General features: G+C 35.1%; 1 protein-coding gene across 1 annotated transcript; it reads right to left on the bottom strand.

Moving 5' to 3' along the window:
* LOC120782058 lies at positions 1-1,155 on the bottom strand. Its single transcript, XM_040114215.1, has 2 exons — positions 288-1,155; positions 1-210 (listed from the first exon to the last, which is right to left on the bottom strand). The coding sequence occupies exons 1-2, from the start codon at positions 817-819 to the stop codon at positions 179-181; spliced, it is 564 nt and encodes a 187-aa protein (XP_039970149.1). The 5' UTR covers positions 820-1,155; the 3' UTR covers positions 1-178.
* Positions 1,156-23,806: the final 22,651 nt, after the last annotated feature.

The raw sequence follows: 23,806 nt of genomic DNA, 5'->3' as shown, positions 1-23,806 counted from the left end.
TCTTGCAAATGAATATATTGTTCAGACCTTAATTTTGCATGGTTGAAACGAATAAAATTAAGACGTTCTGTTTCTATTTTGACGTACATATCAACGATGTACTGATGATATAGTTTACGACATCTCAAGATATAATTTTGTTCTTGTGGACGAACCATCAATCGATAAGAATAAAAATTCATGGAACTAACTTTTTTTGTACATGTAGACCTTAAAATAAGTGGAAAATGTGACTTAAGAAATTTCTACAAATGATGAAATGTCAACACACTGAAAATATTATTTTCCTGTTCGTGGATCAATCATTGGTATATTTATATTATAGCCATCGTCACCTTTCCAATGCAATATTGGGTATTGTAATGCGTCGTAACTACGATGAAGTTCCGAAACACGTTGCAATTGGTCATTTCTACGATGAAGTATAATATCACGCGATTGAAACTGATCACCACGAATTACAATTGCAACCTCATCAATTGTCGGTGCACTGAATCGCCTTTCATGCTCTCCAAAAGGTGTTCTATCAGCCCTTATTACGATATCGTGATGATCAGAGGGCATACGATCGAGAGCAATTTTGAACAATTGAACTAATGCTTTATGCTGATGGAAAAACCTTTGTAGCCCACAAATAATTTCTCGTCTTGTATTCAAAGTAATTGCGGAACGTTGATCCAATTCACGATTTTCATCACCAATAAAATAAATTTGCAAACATTGATAATCAGCGTCGGGGTATGGCAATAACGAAACAGCTTGATGGTAAATGTGGCCCTGAATCTGCAACATGTATGCAATTTTAGGTATATGTTGCATAATATAATTTTTAAAACTATAGAATACTTTTATGATTCAGATTGATTGGGACAATCCTGTTTAAGTATTTACCTTAAACGTCGGCATAAAATTATCTCTAATAATGTTAGTAGCACCAAAAGAAGTCATTTGAAATGCCGAATTATATTGTTGAATATGTCTCAAAAAGTGCTTCGAATTTTCAGAAGTCCCAAAAATTAATGAAGACAATGGTTCGGGTGGTGTTTCTAATGGTGGCAATCTCACTTTGCCATTAGCACAACACATGCCGACCGTTTCACCTGGAAATTTAGCCGCATCACAATGTGGACATATTGCGTCCATTATTCCAATATATCCGTACATACTGTAATTAATCTGACTTGTAATTAAAAGCGGCACGCATAATTTCAGGTACAACAGTTCTATTTCGTGCATTACGTTTACGCTGCGATGCATTAGCTTGTGCTCGTTCATCTGGAGTCTGTGATCGCCTTTGTAATGCCGTAGCATTTGCATGACGCGTCCGCCGACCTATATTTCCTCGTGTGGGTTGTGACATTTTTCTTTCAATTAAAAAATAATAAACTAAATTAAAAAAAAGCCTACATTAATAGTGGTACACCATATGTTTTTTCAAATCAGGAAACACATACATTCGTGTAATTCACTTCAACAGTTCAAAACTTACCGTGTTTTGCTCGGAAATTCGCTTTGCGCTATATTTATTTTTTTCACAAATTCACACAAACTTCAATAATTATTAAAAAAAAAATATAATAACTAATAATTTTGCATCGCGGTAATTTCGGACACTACTGAACGTGTGGGGCCAAAGAAAACGCTCCAGCGATGTTTACACTCCAATGTCATATATTCTCCTAATTTGAATTTTCTTAATGCTAAGAGTCAAAGCTCCATATACCTACAAAAAACAAAATATTCATGTATTTCTCTATGCAAAATAAATGCACCGTAATATAGTTCGATGCCTTTTCAAACCCTACCTTGTTTGTCGATCTGCCTGCTACATACATGCCTACATGTTGATATAAATATAATGCAAGAAAGTTTGTAGGTGGGAATAATAAGTATGCTAGTTAAGACGAAAGTTCATAAATTTTAAGAGCGAAAGAGCGTAGCTAAGTAGGTAACAAATCGTTTAGTAAATGATTAAACTATTATTGATGTATGTATGTTAATATGAAAACGGATAATCCGCTGGCTAAGTGGGATGAATCTGACCAAACAAATGGGTTTTTGGTGTGTTTTTAAAAATAATTTCACCATACATTGAGCGCTTTTCAGCTTTCCAAGTAGGTAAATAAAAAAAAATGTAACATATGTGTGGTGAAATTTTTGAAACATTTTGGCCGATATCTCGAGACTCTAGTCACGGAGCGGCATCAAAAATACTCTATACTATAGAAATCATCAACAGCTTCCATTTTCTACCCATATTGTACAAACACATCCTAGGGTTACCCGGGTCCCCGTTTTGGCCTATTTCTCGAGACCCTGGTATCCGATTCTTAAAATTTCAAAACACAAACCATCTATTGAATAATCCAAAAAAAGGTTTGGATAGGTGAGCCCGTTCTTGAGTTATAAAGTCACAACGAAAAATGGCATTCATTTTTATATATATAGATGTATCAGTTTCTTTTGGAAATTCAATAAAGAAGAACTTAACTTGCATGCTTGTGCATTATTTGTTCGGAAGTGTATACAAATATATGTATGTACATATAAGTACATATATATGAATGTATGAACATGCAGATTCATGCGAGTTATGTGTACACTATCATCCCAACCAGACACCACACAACAAAATACTATAAATTGGACAAAATAAAAGATTAAAGAAAAACAAGTAAACATTACAAAAAATATAAGATAACAAGTAGAGATAAAGAACATAATGCAAATGTATACAAACATGTTTTGGTCCTTATGTTTGACTATAATGATAACTCCAAACATTATCGGGTAAACCCCACAGTCATGTTTGTTTGCATTCAATAGAAAATAAGATTACATTTTACAAATATTGTATTTCATAAGAAAATAAACAAAACAAAGAAATAGATTAAGAAAATTGTAATCACTTTAGTAGTTATATAAGCAGAACATAACTTGAAACATCAGAGAATAAAATATAATGTCATAGAAACAACATCATTGGCATTTTTATTCCTCCGCTCGAACAAACCTAAAACTGGCGCAGTCGGTAAAACAAACTGCAAAGTTGAGCGATACTAAAAACTGAAGTTTTAAGTTTCGTAAGCTTTAGCAACGGGAAGCAAATCTTAAGATTAGCTCCCATTTTAAAAAGATCTCTTATATATACAAATATATAAGTCGGTCGGCACAGATAGCCAAGTTTAAGAAATTTAAGTTTCTACACAAGTTATCTGGAACGTCGGAGAGCGACTCCGAGGACTACAATTTGTGAAGGCGAAGAATAGCTTCATTCCGCCCATCAACATTACCAGGAAGAGTGGGATTAAAGATTAATGCCCCACACACAGAAGACGCAGAAAGAGCGAAGTGCACCATACAAAGCAACAACAACAAGTTCAGTTGTAATAAAAGAGGATACATCAGCAATGAATCCAGGCGAGCAGCAACCACTTCAGATGACAGGATCGCAAATTTTGAAGGAAGCTTCAAGAATCATGGACTTTGACGGCAGAGATTTATCATCATTCATCAGGGAAGTTGACATGATCCTTCCTTTATTCAACCCCAACCCATCAATGTTGGAATTTGTAACGCAGCGACACGTCAAAACAAAAATTAAAGGAGAAGCAGCAAGTGTCATCCGGCCTTTGGGACCTACACCAACATGGCAGCAAATGAGAGAAGAACTCATAAAGAATTTTGGAGTAAAGGAGTCGTACCACACCCTTTACAATCAGGCGATTGTACTACGAAACTATAACGTAAGTCAATATTTCCAAAATTTAAAAGATATTTTAGATAAACTAAATTTAAAACATGAATTCGATAGGATAAAGCCTATAGAATTTTCCCCAATTAACAACGAAAGTTTAATTCTAAAAACATTTTAAATGGGATACACCCCAACTTAAGCAGTGTAGTGATTAGTAGAAATATAAGCACCATTAGAGAGGCTTTTAGCGTTCTTCAAGAGACAGGTTTGCTAATACAATTTGATAAAAGACAAAACAATTATAAAAGAAATAATTATAGAAATTTTTCAAATAGAAATTCTTTGTCTCACAATTTTGGCAATTTCAATAATAACCAGTATATGCAAAATTCCAATAATTTTCAATTTGGACAAAATCAGCCGAGAGAATTTCGTAACAATTCTAACCAAAATGACAATTATCAACAATTTAGCTTTGGACAAAGTAGGCAAAATAATTCACAACAGTCTAGAAGATATAATTCAGTCCAAAGGAGACAAAACCCCCCCGAACCGATGGAAATAGATCACGTTCAAGAACAAGCAAATTTTCGGTTGCCAGCCCAAAACAATCGTTACCGATAATAGAAGTGACCATATAAAATTCCAAAATTAAATGTCTTATTGACACAGGGTCTACAACATCATTATTGAAATATAATGTGTTAAAAGATTATGAATGCATTGAGCTTGATAAACCAATACACTTTAGCACCATTAAGGAAAATTTTTCCCTAAATAAAGAGTTAGTCACCCCAACCCCAAACGAATTCAATGAAAAAAGTTATATACATTGGAAACTAACCAACATAAAAAATAAAACTTTGATGCAATAATAGGACAAAATATTTTAAAACCTATTAAAGCAATAATTAACTTAGAAAAGGAGTATGTAGAAATAAACGGCAATAAAATTAAATTTATAAACTCATGCCCTTACAATTACGAAGATATTAATATACTTACAGAATGTAAAGAGAATTTGCTAGATATTTTATCAAATAGTGACATGAATGAAGAAGAAAAGCAAAAATTAGAATACATTCTAAAAGCAAATAGCGATTTATTTTTCCAAGATGGTAAAAACCTTTCTCATACTCATGAAATTCAGCATGAAATAGTTACAAAAACAAGTAGACCAACTTATAATAAAATTTATAGATATTCCCTAATTCATGAAGAAGAAATTATTAGACAGATGAACGAGATGTTGCGCCAAGGTATAATTAAAGAAAGTAATTCCCCGTACAACTCGCCTCTTTGGATTGTACCGAAAAAGCAAGACAATTCAATGAAGAAAAAATGGAGAATAGTTATTGACTACAGGAAGCTAAACGAAGTCACTATAGATGACAAATTTCCAATACCCCATATAGAAACAATACTCAGCAAACTTGGAAGAGCTCAGTATTTTACAACATTAGATCTTGCAAAAGGCTTTCATCAAGTATTAATAAAAGAAGAAGATAGACCAAAACAGCTTTCTCTACACCCCAAGGACACTTTGAATTTATAAGAATGCCGTTCGGACTAAAGAATGCACCAGCAACTTTCCAACGTTTAATGAATTCAGTTCTTAGGGAATATATCAACAAGATATGTGTAGTTTATTTAGACGACATCTTAATTTTTAGTTCAAGTATTGAAGAACATACCCAAAATATCACCAAAATATTTTCAGCATTAAGAAAACATAATTTAAAGATTCAGGTAGATAAATGCAAATTTTTCATGAAAACAACTGAATTTCTAGGTCACACTTTAACAACAGAAGGGATACAACCAAATTTAAGCAAAATCGAAAACATACAAAAACTAAAGTTGCCTACTACATCAAAGCAAATTAAATCATTCCTAGGTATAACAGGTTATTATAGAAAATTTGTAAGAGATTACGCTAAAGTAGCACATGGTTTAACAAAATATTTAAAAAAGGATATTAAAATAAACACTCATGATCCTCAGTACATATCATCCTTTGAAAAACTTAAAAATCTATTAGTAAGCCCACCAATATTGAAATATCCAGACTTTAACAAAAAAATTTGGCATTTCAACTGATGCAAGTGACTTTGCAATTGGCGCAGTATTAACCCAGGACAGTCATCCTATAAGCTATGCTAGTCGAACACTTAACAAACACGAAAGAAGTTATTCCACTACAGAAAAAGAACTACTAGCTATTGTCTGGGCAGTGACATATTATAGACCATACATTTATGGCAGAGCATTCGATCTCTTAACCGATCACCAACCACTTAAGTGGCTCCAAATAAAAAACAAGGGAAAAGACATTAACCCAAGATTGCAAAGATGGTTAATTAAACTAGGTGAATACAATATTAATATAAATTACGTGAAAGGAAAGGAAAATAACGTAGCCGATTTTCTAAGTAGAATAGATAGTAACACAGGCGAGATTCATTCATTGGAAGAAGACAACATAAGCACAAATGCTACAATCCACTCTCAAGAGGAGGAACTAAATGATCATTTTCCAATTTTACACACTATTGTAAATCGCTTCAATACACAAATCATTTTAACAAACAAGAAAATTATGGAATCTGAAGAACTAGGCAACACGAAGAAAATTTTTATTAGCGCAGAAGATATAAAAATAATAATTTCATAGATCTTTGTCGTAAGCACATAAATAGTGGAAAAGTAGGTATTTTTTCTTATTTAACCGATAATCAGTACAATATAGTTCAGCAAAAGCTTATTCAAATATTTAATAGACATGTAAAGTTTTTTAGATGTGAATTCCATGCTAAAGATATGAAAAATGAAGAACAAGTTTATAAACAAATTGCTCAATATCATAAAAATGAAACAGGCCATGCAGGTATTAACGAAAATTATGAAAAATTGAAAAAACTAATATACTGGAAAAATTTGAAAGTTTTGATTCAAAAATATATAAATAATTGCGACGTTTGCAATAGAGCAAAATATGATAGAAAACCTTTAAAACCAAAATTTCAATTAACGAAAACACCATCAGATATAAATGAAATAGTTCACGCGGATATATACATAAATAAAAAATGTTACTTCCTTACTTTTATAGACAAATTTGCGAAATTTGCTATGGCATTTCAGCTAGAAGATAGAAACAGTATAACTATTATAGAAAAGCTTAGATTATTCTTTTCTATCAAAGGTAGACCCAGAATGTTAATATTAGATAATGAATTCAACTCAATTAACATAAAAGATTTTTTTAGGAAAGAAGAAATAGAAGTTCATTTTACAAAACCAAACAGTCATACTGGGAATTCAGATATCGAAAGATTTCATAATACTCTATCCGAAAGAATTAGAGTCCTAGAAATTGAAAAACCAAGCCTTTCGACAGCGGAAAAAGTATTTCAAAGCATAGAATGGTATAACAAATCTTATCATTCTACAATTAAAGCCACACCTCTTGAGGTTATAAATGGAAAAACTGATAAGAATTTGATTAAAGACACTATTCAGAAGACTAAAGAAAAATGCATAGGAAAACTAAATAGAAATAGAGAAGAGTTTAATAACACTCAAAAGAAGGTTACGTAAAAATTATAAAGCAGTTCGGCACAAATACGAACCAAGGTATAGAAAATTACCATTAGATAATATTCACCCGACAAATATTAAACGTCCAAACAAATTTTTAGGTCAAATACATCTTCAAAATAACATTGATGATAGCAATTGTAATAATTAGCAATGCAGCCAAACTGGAAGTACATGAAATACATACCGACAATGGATACGCAGAAATTATCACCAACACTAAACAGATTGTTACATCATCTGACCTCGTAATTCACATAATTGACCCTCGCGAAATTCTTTACATACTAAATAATATAACAAAAATCTCGCAAACATATTCACATTTACATTACTACACCCTATCTAATGAAATTGAAATCTTTAGAGGTAAAATCAAAACATTAATCCCAAGAAAAGAAGTTAGTAGAAAAAAGAGAGGGTTAATTAACGGTATAGGTTCTGTACATAAATTTCTATTTGGAACGATGGATGATGGAGATAGAATAGATATTGAAAATCACCTTAAGAAAGTAGATGAAAATTTACATAATTCAATTACAGCTCTCGACCACCAAATAAAAATTAATAATTTCTTTTCGAACACGTTTACAAAATTAAAACAAATTATTGAAGACGAAAGAAATAATTCTTTAGTGTATCAAGAGAGAACAGACAAAATATTGATTCTTCATGAACAAACAATAAAGATAAACATTCTCAAAGACGCAGTAAACCAGATTCAGGAAAACATTATTTCAGCAAAAAATGGTATATTTCACCCAAGCATTTTAACAAATGAAGAAATTTATAATTACAACATAGACCTCAACAAACTTCAATATATAAAATTATGCGCCTTGGAATATAAAGAAAATTTGTTAATGTTCGTAGTCAAAATCCCAAAAGAATTTCAATCGGTACAATTAAAAACTATTATTCCTATACCAAACACAGCAGGTAAAGAAATAACAGCAGAAATCGAAAATGTTTTTGAATACAAAAATGTCACTTATAAATTCGAAGAAGCTAAAACACTCAATGAACTACAAATTTCTAAACATTGCATCTACTTATTAAATTGTGAACTTATCAAAAATAGCATTACAGAAATTTTACAAATTGATGAAGAAACTATTTTAATAAAAAATGCAAATGGCATAGAACTAAACCAGAACTGCGACAACAGAAAAATTAAGTTGAAAAACACTACATTGATTCATTATAATAACTGCACTATTAAGACCCTATACCAAACATTCTCAAATACTAAAATTTCATACAATCAGAGATTCTATTATCCAAACTATGATACTCACAATTTCACTAACAAAATTACAATTAACGACCTTGTATTTAAAAACGAAGAAAATTTAAAAGAAATTAATGAATTAAAATATCACAAAAATATCTCTCATATTGGAATATCAATTTTAAGTATTATTGTGATTATAATAATAATTTTAATATCTTGTAAAATTAAAAAATGAAAAACAATACTATTCAAACTCAGGAGAGTTTTCCATTAAGGGAGGGAGGAGTTATGTGTACACTATCATCCCAACCAGACACCACACAACAAAATACTATAAATTGGACAAAATAAAAGATTAAAGAAAAACAAGTAAACATTACAAAAATATAAGATAACAAGTAGAGATAAAGAACATAATGCAAATGTATACAAACATGTTTTGGTCCTTATGTTTGACTATAATGATAACCCAAACATTATCGGGTAAACCCCACAGTCATGTTTGTTTGCATTCAATAGAAAATAAGATTACATTTTACAAATATTGTATTTCATAAGAAAATAAACAAAACAAAGAAATAGATTAAGAAAATTGTAATCACTTTAGTAGTTATATAAGCAGAACATAACTTGAAACATCAGAGAATAAAATATAATGTCATAGAAACAACATCATTGGCATTTTTATTCCTCCGCTCGAACAAACCTAAAACTTGCGCGCACATGTGATACATATGTATGTATAAGTGATAAAATCATGATTTGATTTTCTGAACGCGCACATGCGTATACAAGTTAACACCAGAAATGTTGCCAATAAACCAATAACTGCCGACGTCAACTATCGTTAATTTACATATGAGCAAATAATAAGATTAATATGATAGCCGATATATGTATGTATTTATTATTATTGTGATAAATTCAATTTCTATTACTACTATTAGTATAGTATATTATGTAAAAATCAAATAAAATTATTAAATATTCAAGTCCAAATTGACTGTAAGTAGTACTATGCATGCATTCATACAAAGTTTCAAATTTTTTTTACGGGACCAGCTGGTACGGGAAAATCCTGCGTTATCAAACTGATTTTGGAAATTTACAATAGGTTCACTGATAATGATGGTTACTGCAATGCCTATATTACATGTGTTTCAACCGGCAAAGCTGCCGTGGCTATTGACGGTACAACTGTTCATACAGCGCTCAAAATTTCTATTTCAAAACTTTTGCCTCTGTCATCAGAAACGTTGCAATTGTATAGATCTCTCTTCAGATATATCAGAGTACTGATCATTGATGAAATTAGCATGGTTAGTGCAGAACTTCTATATAAAATTGATAATCGTCTAAAACAAATAACATGCAAAAACACAGATTTCAGAAGTATAGATGTTATTTTGATCGGAGATTTACGGCAATTGCCACCAGTAAGATCGACACCAATTTACAAGACAATCAGAACGAGCATGATTGGACCGCATTTATGGAGAAAATTAAAATTTGATCAACTCACCACAGTAATGAGACAAGCTAATGTTGCATTTCACAAATTTTGACAAAAATAGTTAATGGAGATGTACTAGATGAGCATGAATTTCAACTTATTGAATCGAGATTTTTCAAAAAAGAGGATGTTGCTACATTATGTCCTGATGGAGTTCGTTTATTTTTAATAGGCTTTTATTAGCTTCACTTGTATGTACGTATGTATGTATGTAACCTTTTTAAGTGGTACTGAAACGTAGAAGTTTAAGCAGCTCACCAAAAATATGCAACATCTACTTACATAAAACTAGTTTTGGCGATATTTGAGTAGCATACATATGTACATACTGAAATATACATAAGTATGTATATCCTTAAAGAAAGTATACTTTATATAGATATACTTAAGTATATAATTATAACGGCGCACTAGAAGAAATAATATCAAATAATGCAAAACATGTGACTTTTAGGTAATAAAAAAATTAATACTTAATTAATTAATAAAATTTTTGTAGTAAAAAAAAATTCAGATACTAGTTTTCAAAATGCCTCCGAGAAACAACTGCAGTAGAAAACTCATTTTTTTTAACTTTGGCTGTCACGTCGATGAGAGTTTTTTAAAAATTGTCACCGAATCTAATAGCGGAGAATGCGATTTAAGTTATATTCGTTTATATTTCACAAAATTGGTAAATCTCATAGAAGAAAAAAAAGATTCTTTCAATATAAAATAAGAATTCATAAAAATTTTAAATACACAAAGAAATATTCTACCTACCCCTTACTTGAACCCCTCTACCTGAAAAAATGGAGCTTGCCTACTCTCCGGGTCGACCACTTGAATTATAAGTGCTAGTCAAGAACAATAGAAATGGATTAACCCAAGTTTGTACCGTTACTTTTTGGTTCCCGCGGGTCATCATAAATATAATAAATATCAGGAATATATTAGGTATACAATCAAACGAAAAAAAAACAGTCGAAGTGTACGGTTGTGACAATTTAAAATTATAAGCGAAATATATTTACGTAGATTTTCAAAAAGTCTGTGCGTCGTATAGTATATTTGATTAAAATCTTTTCATTATAAACCAATAAATTAATTTTATTTAACGAATTCTTTATACAAAAAACAACAAATCTCAGTAAAAGAATGGAAAATCGTTAGAACACTTAAGCGAATTAGAGAAAATAAAGGAGAAAAGAAGGCTCTATATGAGAAGTTATAGAGCTAAGCAATTGAAGGAAGGCAGAGAGACTCGCTTAAAGCAAATGCGTCAGCATGCAGCAGAAAGCCGAGCCTTAGAACCAAAGCAAGCCAGAGAGGCTCGTTTGCAGCAAATGCGTCAGCATGCAGCGGAAAGCCGAGCCTCAGAACCAGAGCAAGACAGAGAGGCTCGTTTGCAGCAAATGCGTCAGCATACAGCGGAAAGCCGAGCCTCAGAATCAGAACAAGCCAGAGAGGCTCGTTTGATGCAAATGCAGAAACAAAATGAAGAGGTCCGAAGGTTATGTAAAGCCAGTATAACGAGCTTTAGGCAGGCAATTAACTCGTTTTGCGATGCGAAATGTGAAGTTTGTACTAAACGATGCTATAAACATCAAATTTTTAAGTGGATTGTACGAATAGATGCTATAGCAAAAAAAAATGTTTGGTTGTTTGCAATCGTTGCAAAACCTATTTGAATTCAATGAAAAATATTCCTCCATCTAAATCTTATTGGAACAATCTACATCCTGGCTTTATTCCAGACGTGATTTCGGAATTATCTCAAGCCGAGCAAAGACTGATTTCACGTATTATTCCATTTGTTAAAATTATAAAATTAAGCGGTGTATTTGGGCAATGTAGTTTTCGAGGTCAAGCAGTATTGTTTGCTCAGGATGTTTTCGAAGTTACTGAAAAACTTCCGAACATGTTACCAAGAACCACTAATAATGCTGGAATAGTTGTCATTACTGAATTTTTGGAAAATATTAATGTAACGCGACAGTTTTCAGTATCTAGGCAAAAGGTATATGATGCACTGCATTGGTTGGTCGCTAACAATCCCCTTTATAAAGACGTCACTATCGATCAAAACGTCATAATGAATGAAGTGGATATTGTAAGAGTAGAAAAAGCTCCACTGGAGGTTATGAATGAAATCAATGATGAACTTAACAATAACACTAGTGCTTACACAAGAATATGTGATTTTTCGAGAATTGTGCGTGCTTCATGGCACCAAGGAAACGAGCTCATATTCACATCAGGATTTGCAGGTGTACAATGCTGTGCGATGGCATTGTCTAACATCCTAAGAGTCAGTATTCTTGCACCACAACATTGGTTTACAAACACCCTCAACCTGAATATGATAACGGGTGACCAAATCTACAGCAATATAAGATTTCAAACGGAGCGAAATTTAATGGCCTATCGTATTGAAGACGATGGATACCTACTGGTGCGAAATTTCCACGCAATAAACGATGTTTTAGTCGCATTCGGCAAACGGTTTCAAATCACTTTTGCCGATGAACCAAGCATATATGGAAGCTTGAGCGACAAAAATAATGAAACAAACTTCGGACGCACCGTTCGTCAAGGGTTGGAAGATCTTTTCATGGAACATAGCGCCGGCATAATCATAACAGATGGACAATCATTCGGAGTGATGTACTACGATAACAAATATTACTTCACTAACTCACATTCTTGTGGTCAAAAGGGATCTAGAGCAAAGGATAACAATGGAAAAGCCTGCATTATCGAATGCGACAATTTAGACGAGTTTGTGAGGATTTGTAAACGTACAACAGGCAGCAAAAATGTGCAGTATACTCTTGATTACATTGATGTTGTATATGAAACAGATGAGCCTGATGATAGAAATACAGCAGAGTATTGAGTAAGTAACGGCTGCGTCTGAAATGATTACTTCTCAACATGAACTACCTAATCATTTAATTCCACTGCAGACATCTTTGATGGCGCCGATTGATGTAATGCAACCCAATGTGGAAGATAAACTACAGGTTTCACGAAACCTTAACGAAAGACAACATCGTTAATATCGGACATGAACTGAAAGCAGAAGAATTTGCCTGGTACTTCTTGTTTCCTTACGGAAAAAACGGGTTCAAAGAACAAAGGCCTGTAAATATTACAGCGTTAGACTACTTTCAGTTTAGAATTTTGGGAAGTGACACAAGATTTCAACGTAACGACTATCTATTTTATGCCTTATCCTTCTTTGAATGTTATAGAATCAAAAGCACTACGTCTGCATTCGGCAAAAAAATTGTTAATCAAGAAGGAGCAATAGAAGATGTCCATATTTATGTAAAAAATTTAAGAGGTTCGGCAGCTTATTGGAGATCAGCTCTGAATGAACTATTAGCTCAAATCAGATGTTTAGGACCTCTAACATACTTTGTAACATTTAGCTCAAATGATCTCAACTGGCTAGACCAACGAAAGGCTTTGTTAATAGCCGATGGTAGGGCTGATGTTGATCCCAGTACTCTCGATATTTATGAGCCCCAAAGACTTATCGAGAAGTATCCAGTAATTTTGAGTCGACATTTCATGTTAAGAGTAAATGCTCTAAAGAAATTTATAAAAAATAATGATTATGTGTTTAGCGGAAAATTGAAGGATCATTGGTGGCGCATTGAATTCCAGAATCGGGGCAGAATCGAAAATCATCCCGAGTTTGACTCAGAAGAAGGGAAACTTCTTCTGGATCGTAATTGTTGCTGTAGAATCCCTCCAGAAGAAGAAGACCCAGAGCTTCATGAATTAGTTAAAAAATGTCAAATTCATCGGCATACACAAACTTGTTCAAAAAATAATACTTCTATAAGATGCCGATTCAACTTTTCCACGCCAAGAATGTGACGAGACACGAATTGTGTCACATTCTTCAGATGATTTTCTTCGTAACGGAGGTAGAATTTGTTTACTTAAGCGTCGAAAGGAAGATGCTTGGGTAAATAATTACCACCCAGAGTTGCTAAGACTGTGGGCAGGCAACATGGATATTCAGCCATGCGGATCAAACGAAGCGGTAGCGTACTATATAGCACAGTACCTATCGAAAGCAGAACCTGCAGGTATAGATTCTGGAATTGCGCAGGCAATACAGCAAATTCAACGCGAAGAAACTGATCTTTCACGCAAACTGTTCAGCATATGTATGAAGATTCTTCATGAACGACAAGTATCAGCTGCAGAATGTGCATATAGACTTTGTCATATCCCATTACGGGACAGTTCTCGAAGCTGCATTTTACTGAACACAAGAAAGGCAGAACAGCGTTACAGAGAATTGCAATTCGACAGAAACGGGCACGCAACTGGTTATTATAGTAATATCTTTGAAAGATATCAAAAACGTCCGTTACAATCTCCCGATTACGATTTTGTAATTATGAGCCTTACAGAGTTTGCAATGTTGTTTGAACCATTTTATCCGAAAAAAGTAAGCGAAACTGAGGAAAGAAAGAACACACGTCGTCCACTCATTACGCTATTAGATAAGAGAAAAATGGTTGTGAAAAAGGTTCCCGCAGTTGTTAGGGTGCCATATTTTATAGCATCATCAGATCCCGACAACTTTTTCTATAGCTTACTTCTTCAATATATGCCTTATCGTTTGGAAACTGAATTACTTGAAGGTTTCGATAATGCAAAAGAGGCGTTTTTACATCGAGAGAATCGTTTGAAGGAAATGAGCAGGTATATGCGCCAATTTCGAGAGCGTGACCAACAGCTTGAAAATGCATTCAATCAGATGCATGCATTTGAAATTTTAGAACAGCCAGAGATTATAAATCCTGAAGTTATAGAAGAAGAATTACCGGACACAGAAATGAGCAATGATCAATTTCAAAGAGCACAGCACGCTATGAATATTGATCAAAAACAATTGTTTACTGTCATTACAGAGAGTATTAAAAATCAACTTAATGGTGATATTAAACGAGAGAAAATTTTCGCCACAGGTGGAGCACAGGAACAGGTGGCTCCGGAAAAACTTTTCTCTTTAATGTATTGAAAAACCAAGTTAAAAGATGTTATGGAAAATTGGTCGTGAAAGTTGGTGCTCTTACTGGAGTTGCAGCACGGTTGGTCGGTTGAGTTTCTGTTCATGGACGAAATTTCTATGATGCCTAATGAAATGCTTTGCATGATCGACTCTCGTTTGCGCCAACTAAAGAGACAGGACGCTTGTTTTGGAGGTATAAATGTCTTACTCTTTGGTGATTTAATGCAGTTACCACCTGTCCGAGGACATCAAGTATTTCAACAGCCAGAACATATGAAACCCGCTACACATTTGTGGCGACAATTCCGCCTGGTTGAACTCCAACAAAACATGCGTCAACAAGAAGATACGACATTTGTAGATGTGCTTAATGCTTTAAGAGTTGGAAAGTTGACGTCGAAGCATCTTGAAGTTTTTCTTGAAAAAGTGTCAACAGATACCACTGAAGAATTCTCAATTGAGAAAGCTTAAAGGATTTACCCTACTAACGACCAAGTTATACATAATGGAAAAGTTCTGAAGAGCTTTCAAGATAAATGGACTGTTATTTATACGATTAAAGCACAAGACCAACTCATTGACGCTACACGAAATTTAGGTAATAAGGACTTAAATACTGTAATACCGAATGACATCAATAAAACAGGAGGTCCTCCTAATGTATTAAAAATATTCGTTGGAGCAAAAGTGATGATAAGGTCGAATATTGACGTGTCAAAAGGTTTAGTGAATGGTAATATGGGGTTCTTCTTCTTCTTAATTGGCATAGACACCGCTTACGCGATTATAGCCGAGTTAACAACAGCGCGCCAGTCGTTTCTCCTTTTCGCTACGTGGCGCCAATTGGATATTCCAAGCGTAGCCAGGTCCTTCTCCACTTGGTCCTTCCAACGGAGTGGAGGTCTTCCTCTTCCTCTGCTTCCCCCGGCGGGTACAGCGTCGAATACTTTCAGAGCTGGAGTGTTTTCGTCCATTCGGACAACATGACCTAGCCAGCGTAGCCGCTGTCTTTTAATTCGCTGAACTATGTCAATGTCGTCGTATATCTCGTACAGCTCATCGTTCCATCGAATGCGATATTCGCCGTGGCTAACGCGCAAAGGAATATAAATCTTTCGCAGAACTTTTCTCTCGAAAACTCGCAACGTCGACTCATCAGTTGTCGACATCGTCCAAGCCTCTGCACCATATAGCAGGACGGGAATTATGAGCGACTTATAGAGTTTGGCTTTTGTTTGTCGAGAGAGGACTTTGCTTCTCAATAGCCTACTCAGTCCGAAGTAGCACCTGTTGGCAAGAGTTATCCTGCGTTGAATTTCTAGGCTGACATTGTTGGTGGTGTTTACTCCGGTTCCAGGATAGACGAAATTATCTACAACTTCAAAGTTATGACTGTCAACAGTGTCGTGAGTGCCAAGTCGCGAGTGCGACGACTGTTTGTTTGATGACAGGAGATATTTCGTCTTGCCCTCGTTCACTGCCAGACCCATTTGTTTTGCTTCCTTGTCTAGTCTGGAGAAAGCAGAACTAACGGCGCGGGTGTTAAGGCCGATGATATCAATATCATCAGCATACGCCAGCAGCTGTACACTCTTATAAAAGATGGTACCTTCTCTACTAAGTTCTGCAGCTCGAACTATTTTCTCCAGAAGCAGGTTGAAAAAGTTACACGATAGGGAATCGCCTTGTCTGAAACCTCGTTTGGTATCGAACGGCTCGGAGAGGTCCTTCCCGATTCTGACGGAGCTCTTCGTGTTGCTCAACGTCAGTTTACACAGCCGTATTAGTTTTGCGGGGATACCAAATTCAGACATCGCGGCATAGAGGCAGTTCCTTTTCGTGCTGTCGCAAGCAGCTTTGAAATCGACGAAGAGGTGGTGTGTGTCGATTCTCATTTCACGGGTCTTTTCCAAGATTTGGCGCATGGTGAATATCTGGTCGGTCAGTTTGTTGACGGTGGGCTTTAATCTTTCACACAATACGCTCGATAGAACCTTATATGCGATGTTGAGGAGGCTAATCCCACGGTAGTTGGCGCAGATTGTGGGGTCTCCTTTTTTATGGATTGGGCATAGCACACTTAAATTCCAATCGTTGGGCATGCTTTCGTCCGACCATATTTTACAAAGAAGCTGATGCATGCTCCTTATCAGTTCTTCACCGCCGTGTTTGAATAGCTAATCCATCGGCCCCAGCCGCTTTGTTGTTCTTCAGGCGGGTAATTGCTATTCGAACTTCTTCATGGTCGGGCAATGGGACGTCTGCTCCATCGTCATCGATTGGGGAATCGGGTTCGCCTTCTCCTGGCGTTGTGCGGTCACTGCCATTCAGCAGGCTGGAGAAGTGTTCCCTCCATAATTTAAGTATGCTCTGGGCATCGGTCACTAGATCACCTTTGGGGGTTCTACAAGAGTATGCTCCGGTCTTGAAACCTTCTGTAAGCCGCCGCATTTTTTCGTAGAATTTTCGAGCATTACCCCTGTCGGCCAGCTTATCAAGCTCTTCATACTCACGCGTTTCGGCCTCTTTCTTTTTCTGTCTGCAGATGCGTCTCGCTTCCCTCTTCAATTCTCGGTATCTATCCCATCCCGCACGTGTAGTGGTCGATCGTAACGTTGCGAGGCAGGCAGCCTGTTTTCTCTCCGCTGCGGCGCGGCACTCCTCGTCGTACCAGTTGTTCTTTTGCACTTTCCGAAAACCAAGGGTTTCGGATGCAGCTGTACGTAAGGAGTTTGAAATGCCGTCCCACAGTTCCCTTATACCGAGTTGTTGATGAGTGCTCTCAGAGAGCAGGAGTGCAAGCCGAGTAGAAAAACGTTTGGCAGTCTGTTGTGATTGCAGCTTCTCGACGTCGAACCTTCCTTGTGTTTGTTGGCGTGCGTTTTTTGCTGCACAGAGGCGGGTGCGAATCTTGGCTGCAACAAGATAGTGGTCCGAGTCGATGTTAGGACCTCGGAGCGCACGCACATCTAAAACACTGGAGACGTGTCTTCCGTCTATCACAACATAATCGATCTGGTTGGTAGTTTTTCGATCCGGAGACAGCCAGGTAGCTTGATGAATTTTTTTGTGCTGGAATCTAGTACTACAGATAACCATATTTCGGGCCCCGGCGAAGTCGATCAGCCTCAACCCATTTGGGGATGTTTCCTCGTGGAGGCTGAATTTACCGACCGTAGTGCCAAAGATACCTTCTTTGCCCACCCTGGCGTTAAAGTCGCCAAGCACGATTTTGACATCGTGGCGGGGGCAGCCTTCATAAGTGCGTTCCAAGCACTCATAAAGGCATCTTTGGTCACATCGTCCTTCTCATCCGTCGGAGCGTGGGCGCAGATCAGCGATATGTTGAAGAACTTCGCTTTGATGCGGATTGTGGCTAGACGTTCATTCACCGGAGTGAATGATAGTACTCGGCGACGGAGTCTCTCTCCCACCACGAATCCCACACTAAAATTGCGCGTCTTTGTATGGCCACTGTAGTAAATGTCACAAGGACCTACTCGTCTCTGTCCTTGTCCCGTCCATCGCATTTCTTGGACGGCGGTGATGTCAGCCTTTATTTTCACGAGGACATCAACCAGCTGGGCAGCGGCACCTTCCCAATTAAGGGACCGGACATTCCAGGTGCATGCCCTGATATCGTTATCCTTATTTCGTTTGCCATGGTCGTCATCAAAAGAGGGTTTCTCATCCGAGGCTGTTTGTCGCTTTTCATTGGGATAGGCTTTTTACGTGGCGGGTCCCAAACCCAGCGCACAACCCTATGCAGGGGATGTTTCGCCTTCTCACTTTAGCTCACCTACGAACGGATGTTCTTAGGCTACCCAGAGGATACTTGGTCAAAGACCGGAAGTCGTGAGCTGCTTGAGTCATATGTAAAAGAATCGTTTCTGGCCACTCCCAAGTGAATGGCGATCAGAGAACTTTTCTCACTTGCGTGAACTTCTACACATGACCCCATCCTCTGGGGTTTGTTACAGAAATTATCTGGCCAAATTTTCGTAGGGACCAAAAATATGCAGAAGACATCCCGTCAGTACGTATTAATTTCGGCTCAGATGGTGAACACGTAATTAAGCCAATATCGATACAGTTTCCAGCAAAATACAGCTATAGAATCGCTGAGAGACGAGTTGGGCGTCGGCCGTTCATAAGATGTAAGGTTGCACAGTAGATCATGCAGTAATTTATCTGGGTTCTCGACTGTTTGCTGCTGGACAAGCTTATGTAGCACTTAGTCGTTGTAGATCTTTGGACGGAATTCGAATTGAAGAACTAGACTGTTCAAAGTTGACAGGTAAAACCCCCTGTAACAGTGAAGCTTTAGAAGAAATGATTCAATTAAGAAATAATAATTCGTAAAGTCGTCAATAGAACTTGGTCGCATATAATATAATATAAAAATTAGTCAATGAAAGGTTACGAGTAGATATTAAATGCTGTCTAATTATCGATTTACTTAACCAATACTACATGTCATAGTTCATATTTTAACAAATTTGGGGTTTCTCACATCAAATTTTCTCACAATAATACAGGAATTTTTCCTTCATTATTATTGTTAGTTTATACAAATAATTATTTTTCACTTTTTAATTTGATATGCTTTAAAAGCGTTTTTTTTTTTTTTAAACTATATTTATTTAAAAATGAAGATGTTGAAGCCTATAACAATTTGATTTTGAGCCAATGTGAAAACAAAGTTCTTACAATGTCCGTAGACGTCATTATTGGCGCTTAAAGTGCTGAGCAAGAAGCTAATTTTAGACTTAAATTACATAAAAAATCTTTTATTGAGACTGGAGGACTGCCTTATCACATTACTTTTGTCGTTGGAAAGCATTATGTTAATACAACTAACATCGACGTTTCTGATGGTTTGTGCAATGGTGCTGTTGGGAAATTGGTACATCTAGAATTTGATGAAAGTAACACATTAATAAGAGTTTGGCTGGAATTTTGTGGTTCAGATAAAGTGGGTATGAAAAGCAGCCGCTCTAGCAGTGCAAAACAGAGTTGGCAATCTCGCTGTTCCCATTGAATTACGAACAGCAAATATTTCATTAACATCGGATAGAAAATGTATAGCCAAACGCAAACATTTTCCATTAACGTCAGCTCTTGCTCTAACTATACATAAGTTGCAAGGTGGAACTTTTGACGAAATAGTATATGAGTAGTAAAGCACATTCTCAGGAACTCGTTTATGTTGCGCTCTCTCGGGTGACTAATATTTAAAAATTGTATATCACGACAAAAAACGATAATTCTACATTGAAGTTTTATCATAATCGAAAGCAAGCTGCATCGACTGCATTTTTGATGCAAGAATTCAAAAGACTGTCTTTAAATAGTGTTCAGACGATAGCTCAAAGTGTATTAGATTTCATTAGTAATAGAAATGGCATTTCAATAATGACTTTCAACTGATAAAGTCTAAATAGTCATAAATACGATTTACAAGATTCAGTTACGAGACAAACAAATGTGTTACTTCTTACCGAAAATTGCATGACGTATGATAATCCGATTGAAATACCTAATTTTAATTGTGTTGTTCAGTTCAAACGAAATACTCTTTCAAATGGTGGGGTAGCTATTTACTAAAATGAAAATGATATTACTAATATTATGACTCCTAATATTGAAATAAATATTGCACACGTTAGCGATGTTAATGTTAGGCGTTCACTTGTTGGAGATAAGTATTTGTGCGTGCTTATGCAAACTTAGAAATGGCCTACAAATAGTTATGGTAGCAATTTACATTTCTCCGAATCCAAAATTGGACGAGGTAGAGCATTTTATTCATCGCACTTTACTGGAGTACACTGAAGAAGGGTCGAAAATACTTGGTACAAATGGTAATACATTTACACTTATCTTGGCTGGCGATTTCAACATTAACTTCGCAGATAAAAATTCAGAGCGGTTGACAACTTTTCTATCAAAAACATTGAATTTGAAAATGAATAATAATGCACAAGAGTCCACAACAAAATATGGGACCACCATTGATGCGGTATTTTCTAGGTATTTAGAAAACATTAAGTCGCAAACTTATGTATGTTTCTTATTTCAGTTATCATAAACCTATAGTTTTAATGATAAATATTCCTGAATAACCAACAGCTACTGTAAGATAATAAAACCCACATGTATTGTAAAATAATAAAAATATTTGAACAATGTTAACTTTTTATTTATTTAATAATAGCAAAATTTATTTTCTTATCGGTCACCACGCTCAAAAAGTGTAACTTGAATTAATTTCAAAGAAAAAGAAATACTGCATGAATAAAATAAATAAATAATTATAATTGCATAAGTTGATACAAAATGCCATGCAATATCTTTACCACGGCAGTCCCCGAGTGTCACACGTTTTTTTTCTTTTTTCTTAAATAATGGCACTTGCAAGTGTCTTGATTACTGGTTTTGCAATACTCACAGTGAAACAATTTTTCGTACTTAATATTAGTGGGATTATTTCCCATTTATTTAATAAATATAGGCTTTACTTACAACTAATTTTATGTTGTTGTTGCTACTGCTGCTGTTGTTACTGTTGCTGTTGCTACTGTTGCGGTTATTATTGCCTTTGCTGCTGCTGTTGCTTTTTGAGTCGAATTTTGCCGGTTGGTTGTGCGATGGTCGTCGTTGGAGGCCGTGTGTGAGGTATAGATGAAATAAGATTTTTTTGGCGAAATTTCTGATTTACAGAAATTTTTTTATCCTTTTGTTTTTATAAGGGGATTTCAGCGTTTTTTATGTATATGTCTTATGGATCCACACACTTTCTTTTATTTCTTTGAAATTTTCACAAATGTTCACTTTCAGTTCTTTTCTTAATTAAAATTTTGAAATCACTTTATATTTGCTGTTGCAGTTTTTTTGTTTAAAAAATTTTTTTGTTGTAACGCTAACGTTTGCTTGTTGTTCGCCCGGAATCCGTTTAGACGTTTCGCGTTCGTTTGGCAGTTGGCACAAACACACACTCGAAATTTTTTCAATATTTTTCTAAGTGACACTGAGATTTTTTTGCTTATGTGTCTCTTTTTGGACTTAGCGTTTTTTACTTTGCCGTTAATTGCTTAGCGCGTTTCTAATTGCTACGGTACGCTTTGGGTATCACACTAGTTATTTCTTTTTTTCGCGAGTTTGCGTTTTGTTTCTTTTTTTCTTTTCTCCTCAGTTGAGGATACTTGATTGATTTTCAAACGGTAACACGTGGATTATATTTTGGTCCACCAGAAGTTTTACAATTCTCCTGGCAGGATCACCAATTAATTTTTCAGTTTGAGTTTTGTGGGCAACCACGGGCAACTGCCTCGTTTTCTTTATTACGTTTTCTTAAATACAATACAGTATATATATATACAATAAATGCTTAGATACAAATATTAATCTTACATTCTAGGAAGTATATCTACAATCCACATGAGATAGACCATAATCTATGAATTATATCTTGGCAAAGTACAATGTTTCATATTTCGTCCTAAACTACATATCCAATCCACTTATGACGGACCATATGGGTCGTAAGTGTTATGTTATATATTTGTGACAAATAATAGATAGTACATATGTTCATGTAATATGAACTGGTGGTATTAACTTGTATGCATTTTATGCGTTTGCACAATCCAATATAATAGTATGTAAAAACACATGTTTGTTTTATATTTTAAACTATAAGATAATATTAATATTTCTTTCAGATAATGTTATCATTTTTATTTAAATAATCTTTTCTTTCAGAAGCTATTATTATTTTTATTTAATTAATCTTTCTTTTTCTATTAGACATTACAAATTCTATTTAATTATTCTTTATTTTCAGATATTGATAAATGTACTTGTATTATGCTGTAAATGATGTGGGCATTGAAAACACTTTGCCATTGTTTTTACGGAATACAAGATTTACAAATTTTTAGTGTCCACCAGCCGCTAATATTTTCAATGTCAGAAAAGAATCCAAACAGTCCGGATGCGAAAATCATCACATGTGCATTGATGGCAAGGGACACCATTTAGTGATGCGCCGCAGCATACATAATATTTATTAGTCTAAATATAAGTTAACACATGTAATTCTATCATCACTACATAGTATAAAACAAAGTCGTTTTCTCTGTCCTTATATCCCAATGTATGCTTAAATCTTTAATAATTTTGATGAGGTTTTTTAATAGATAAATTGATTGATGAGGAAGGTTTATATGTGGGTCAAACCAAGTCGAAAAACTCGAAAAATCTCCGATTTTGAAAATAAGCAGTTCATTAGGAAGGGGACCAGACGCATACCCAGTGATATAAATATTTCGTCAAAATTCTATTTTTTATTAAAGTTATTGAAGGTTGAAATTTAGAGCATGATAAAACTAAAACTACTAGAGATAAAACGATGAAATTTTGTGAAGTGTCAAAGAAAAATGGTCGTGCTATATTAAAGATATTTTTTCACGATCCATATGTTTAAATAATAATATTTTACATAATTTTTTGCTAAACAACTGAAATTTTTAAAGTGTTCTACACGACAATTTTGTTCATTCATACCATTCCAAAGATATTGAATTTTTTGTCTCCCTACCGCTCTTAAAACGTATGGCACATCGAACGTTGCGCAACACACAGCGAATGCGCTAATGCTTTTCTTGCGGCACAGATGTCGGGAGCTAACGAGCGCACTGTAAAACGCGGACAGGTCCTCTAGTTTTTATTATATTACAA

The sequence above is a fragment of the Bactrocera tryoni genome, unplaced genomic scaffold, assembly GCF_016617805.1.
Source record: "Bactrocera tryoni isolate S06 unplaced genomic scaffold, CSIRO_BtryS06_freeze2 scaffold_925, whole genome shotgun sequence".
NCBI lineage: Eukaryota > Metazoa > Arthropoda > Insecta > Diptera > Tephritidae > Bactrocera > Bactrocera tryoni.
Note: the sequence above shows the minus strand (reverse complement) of the source record. Positions and strands in the feature narration are given on the sequence as shown.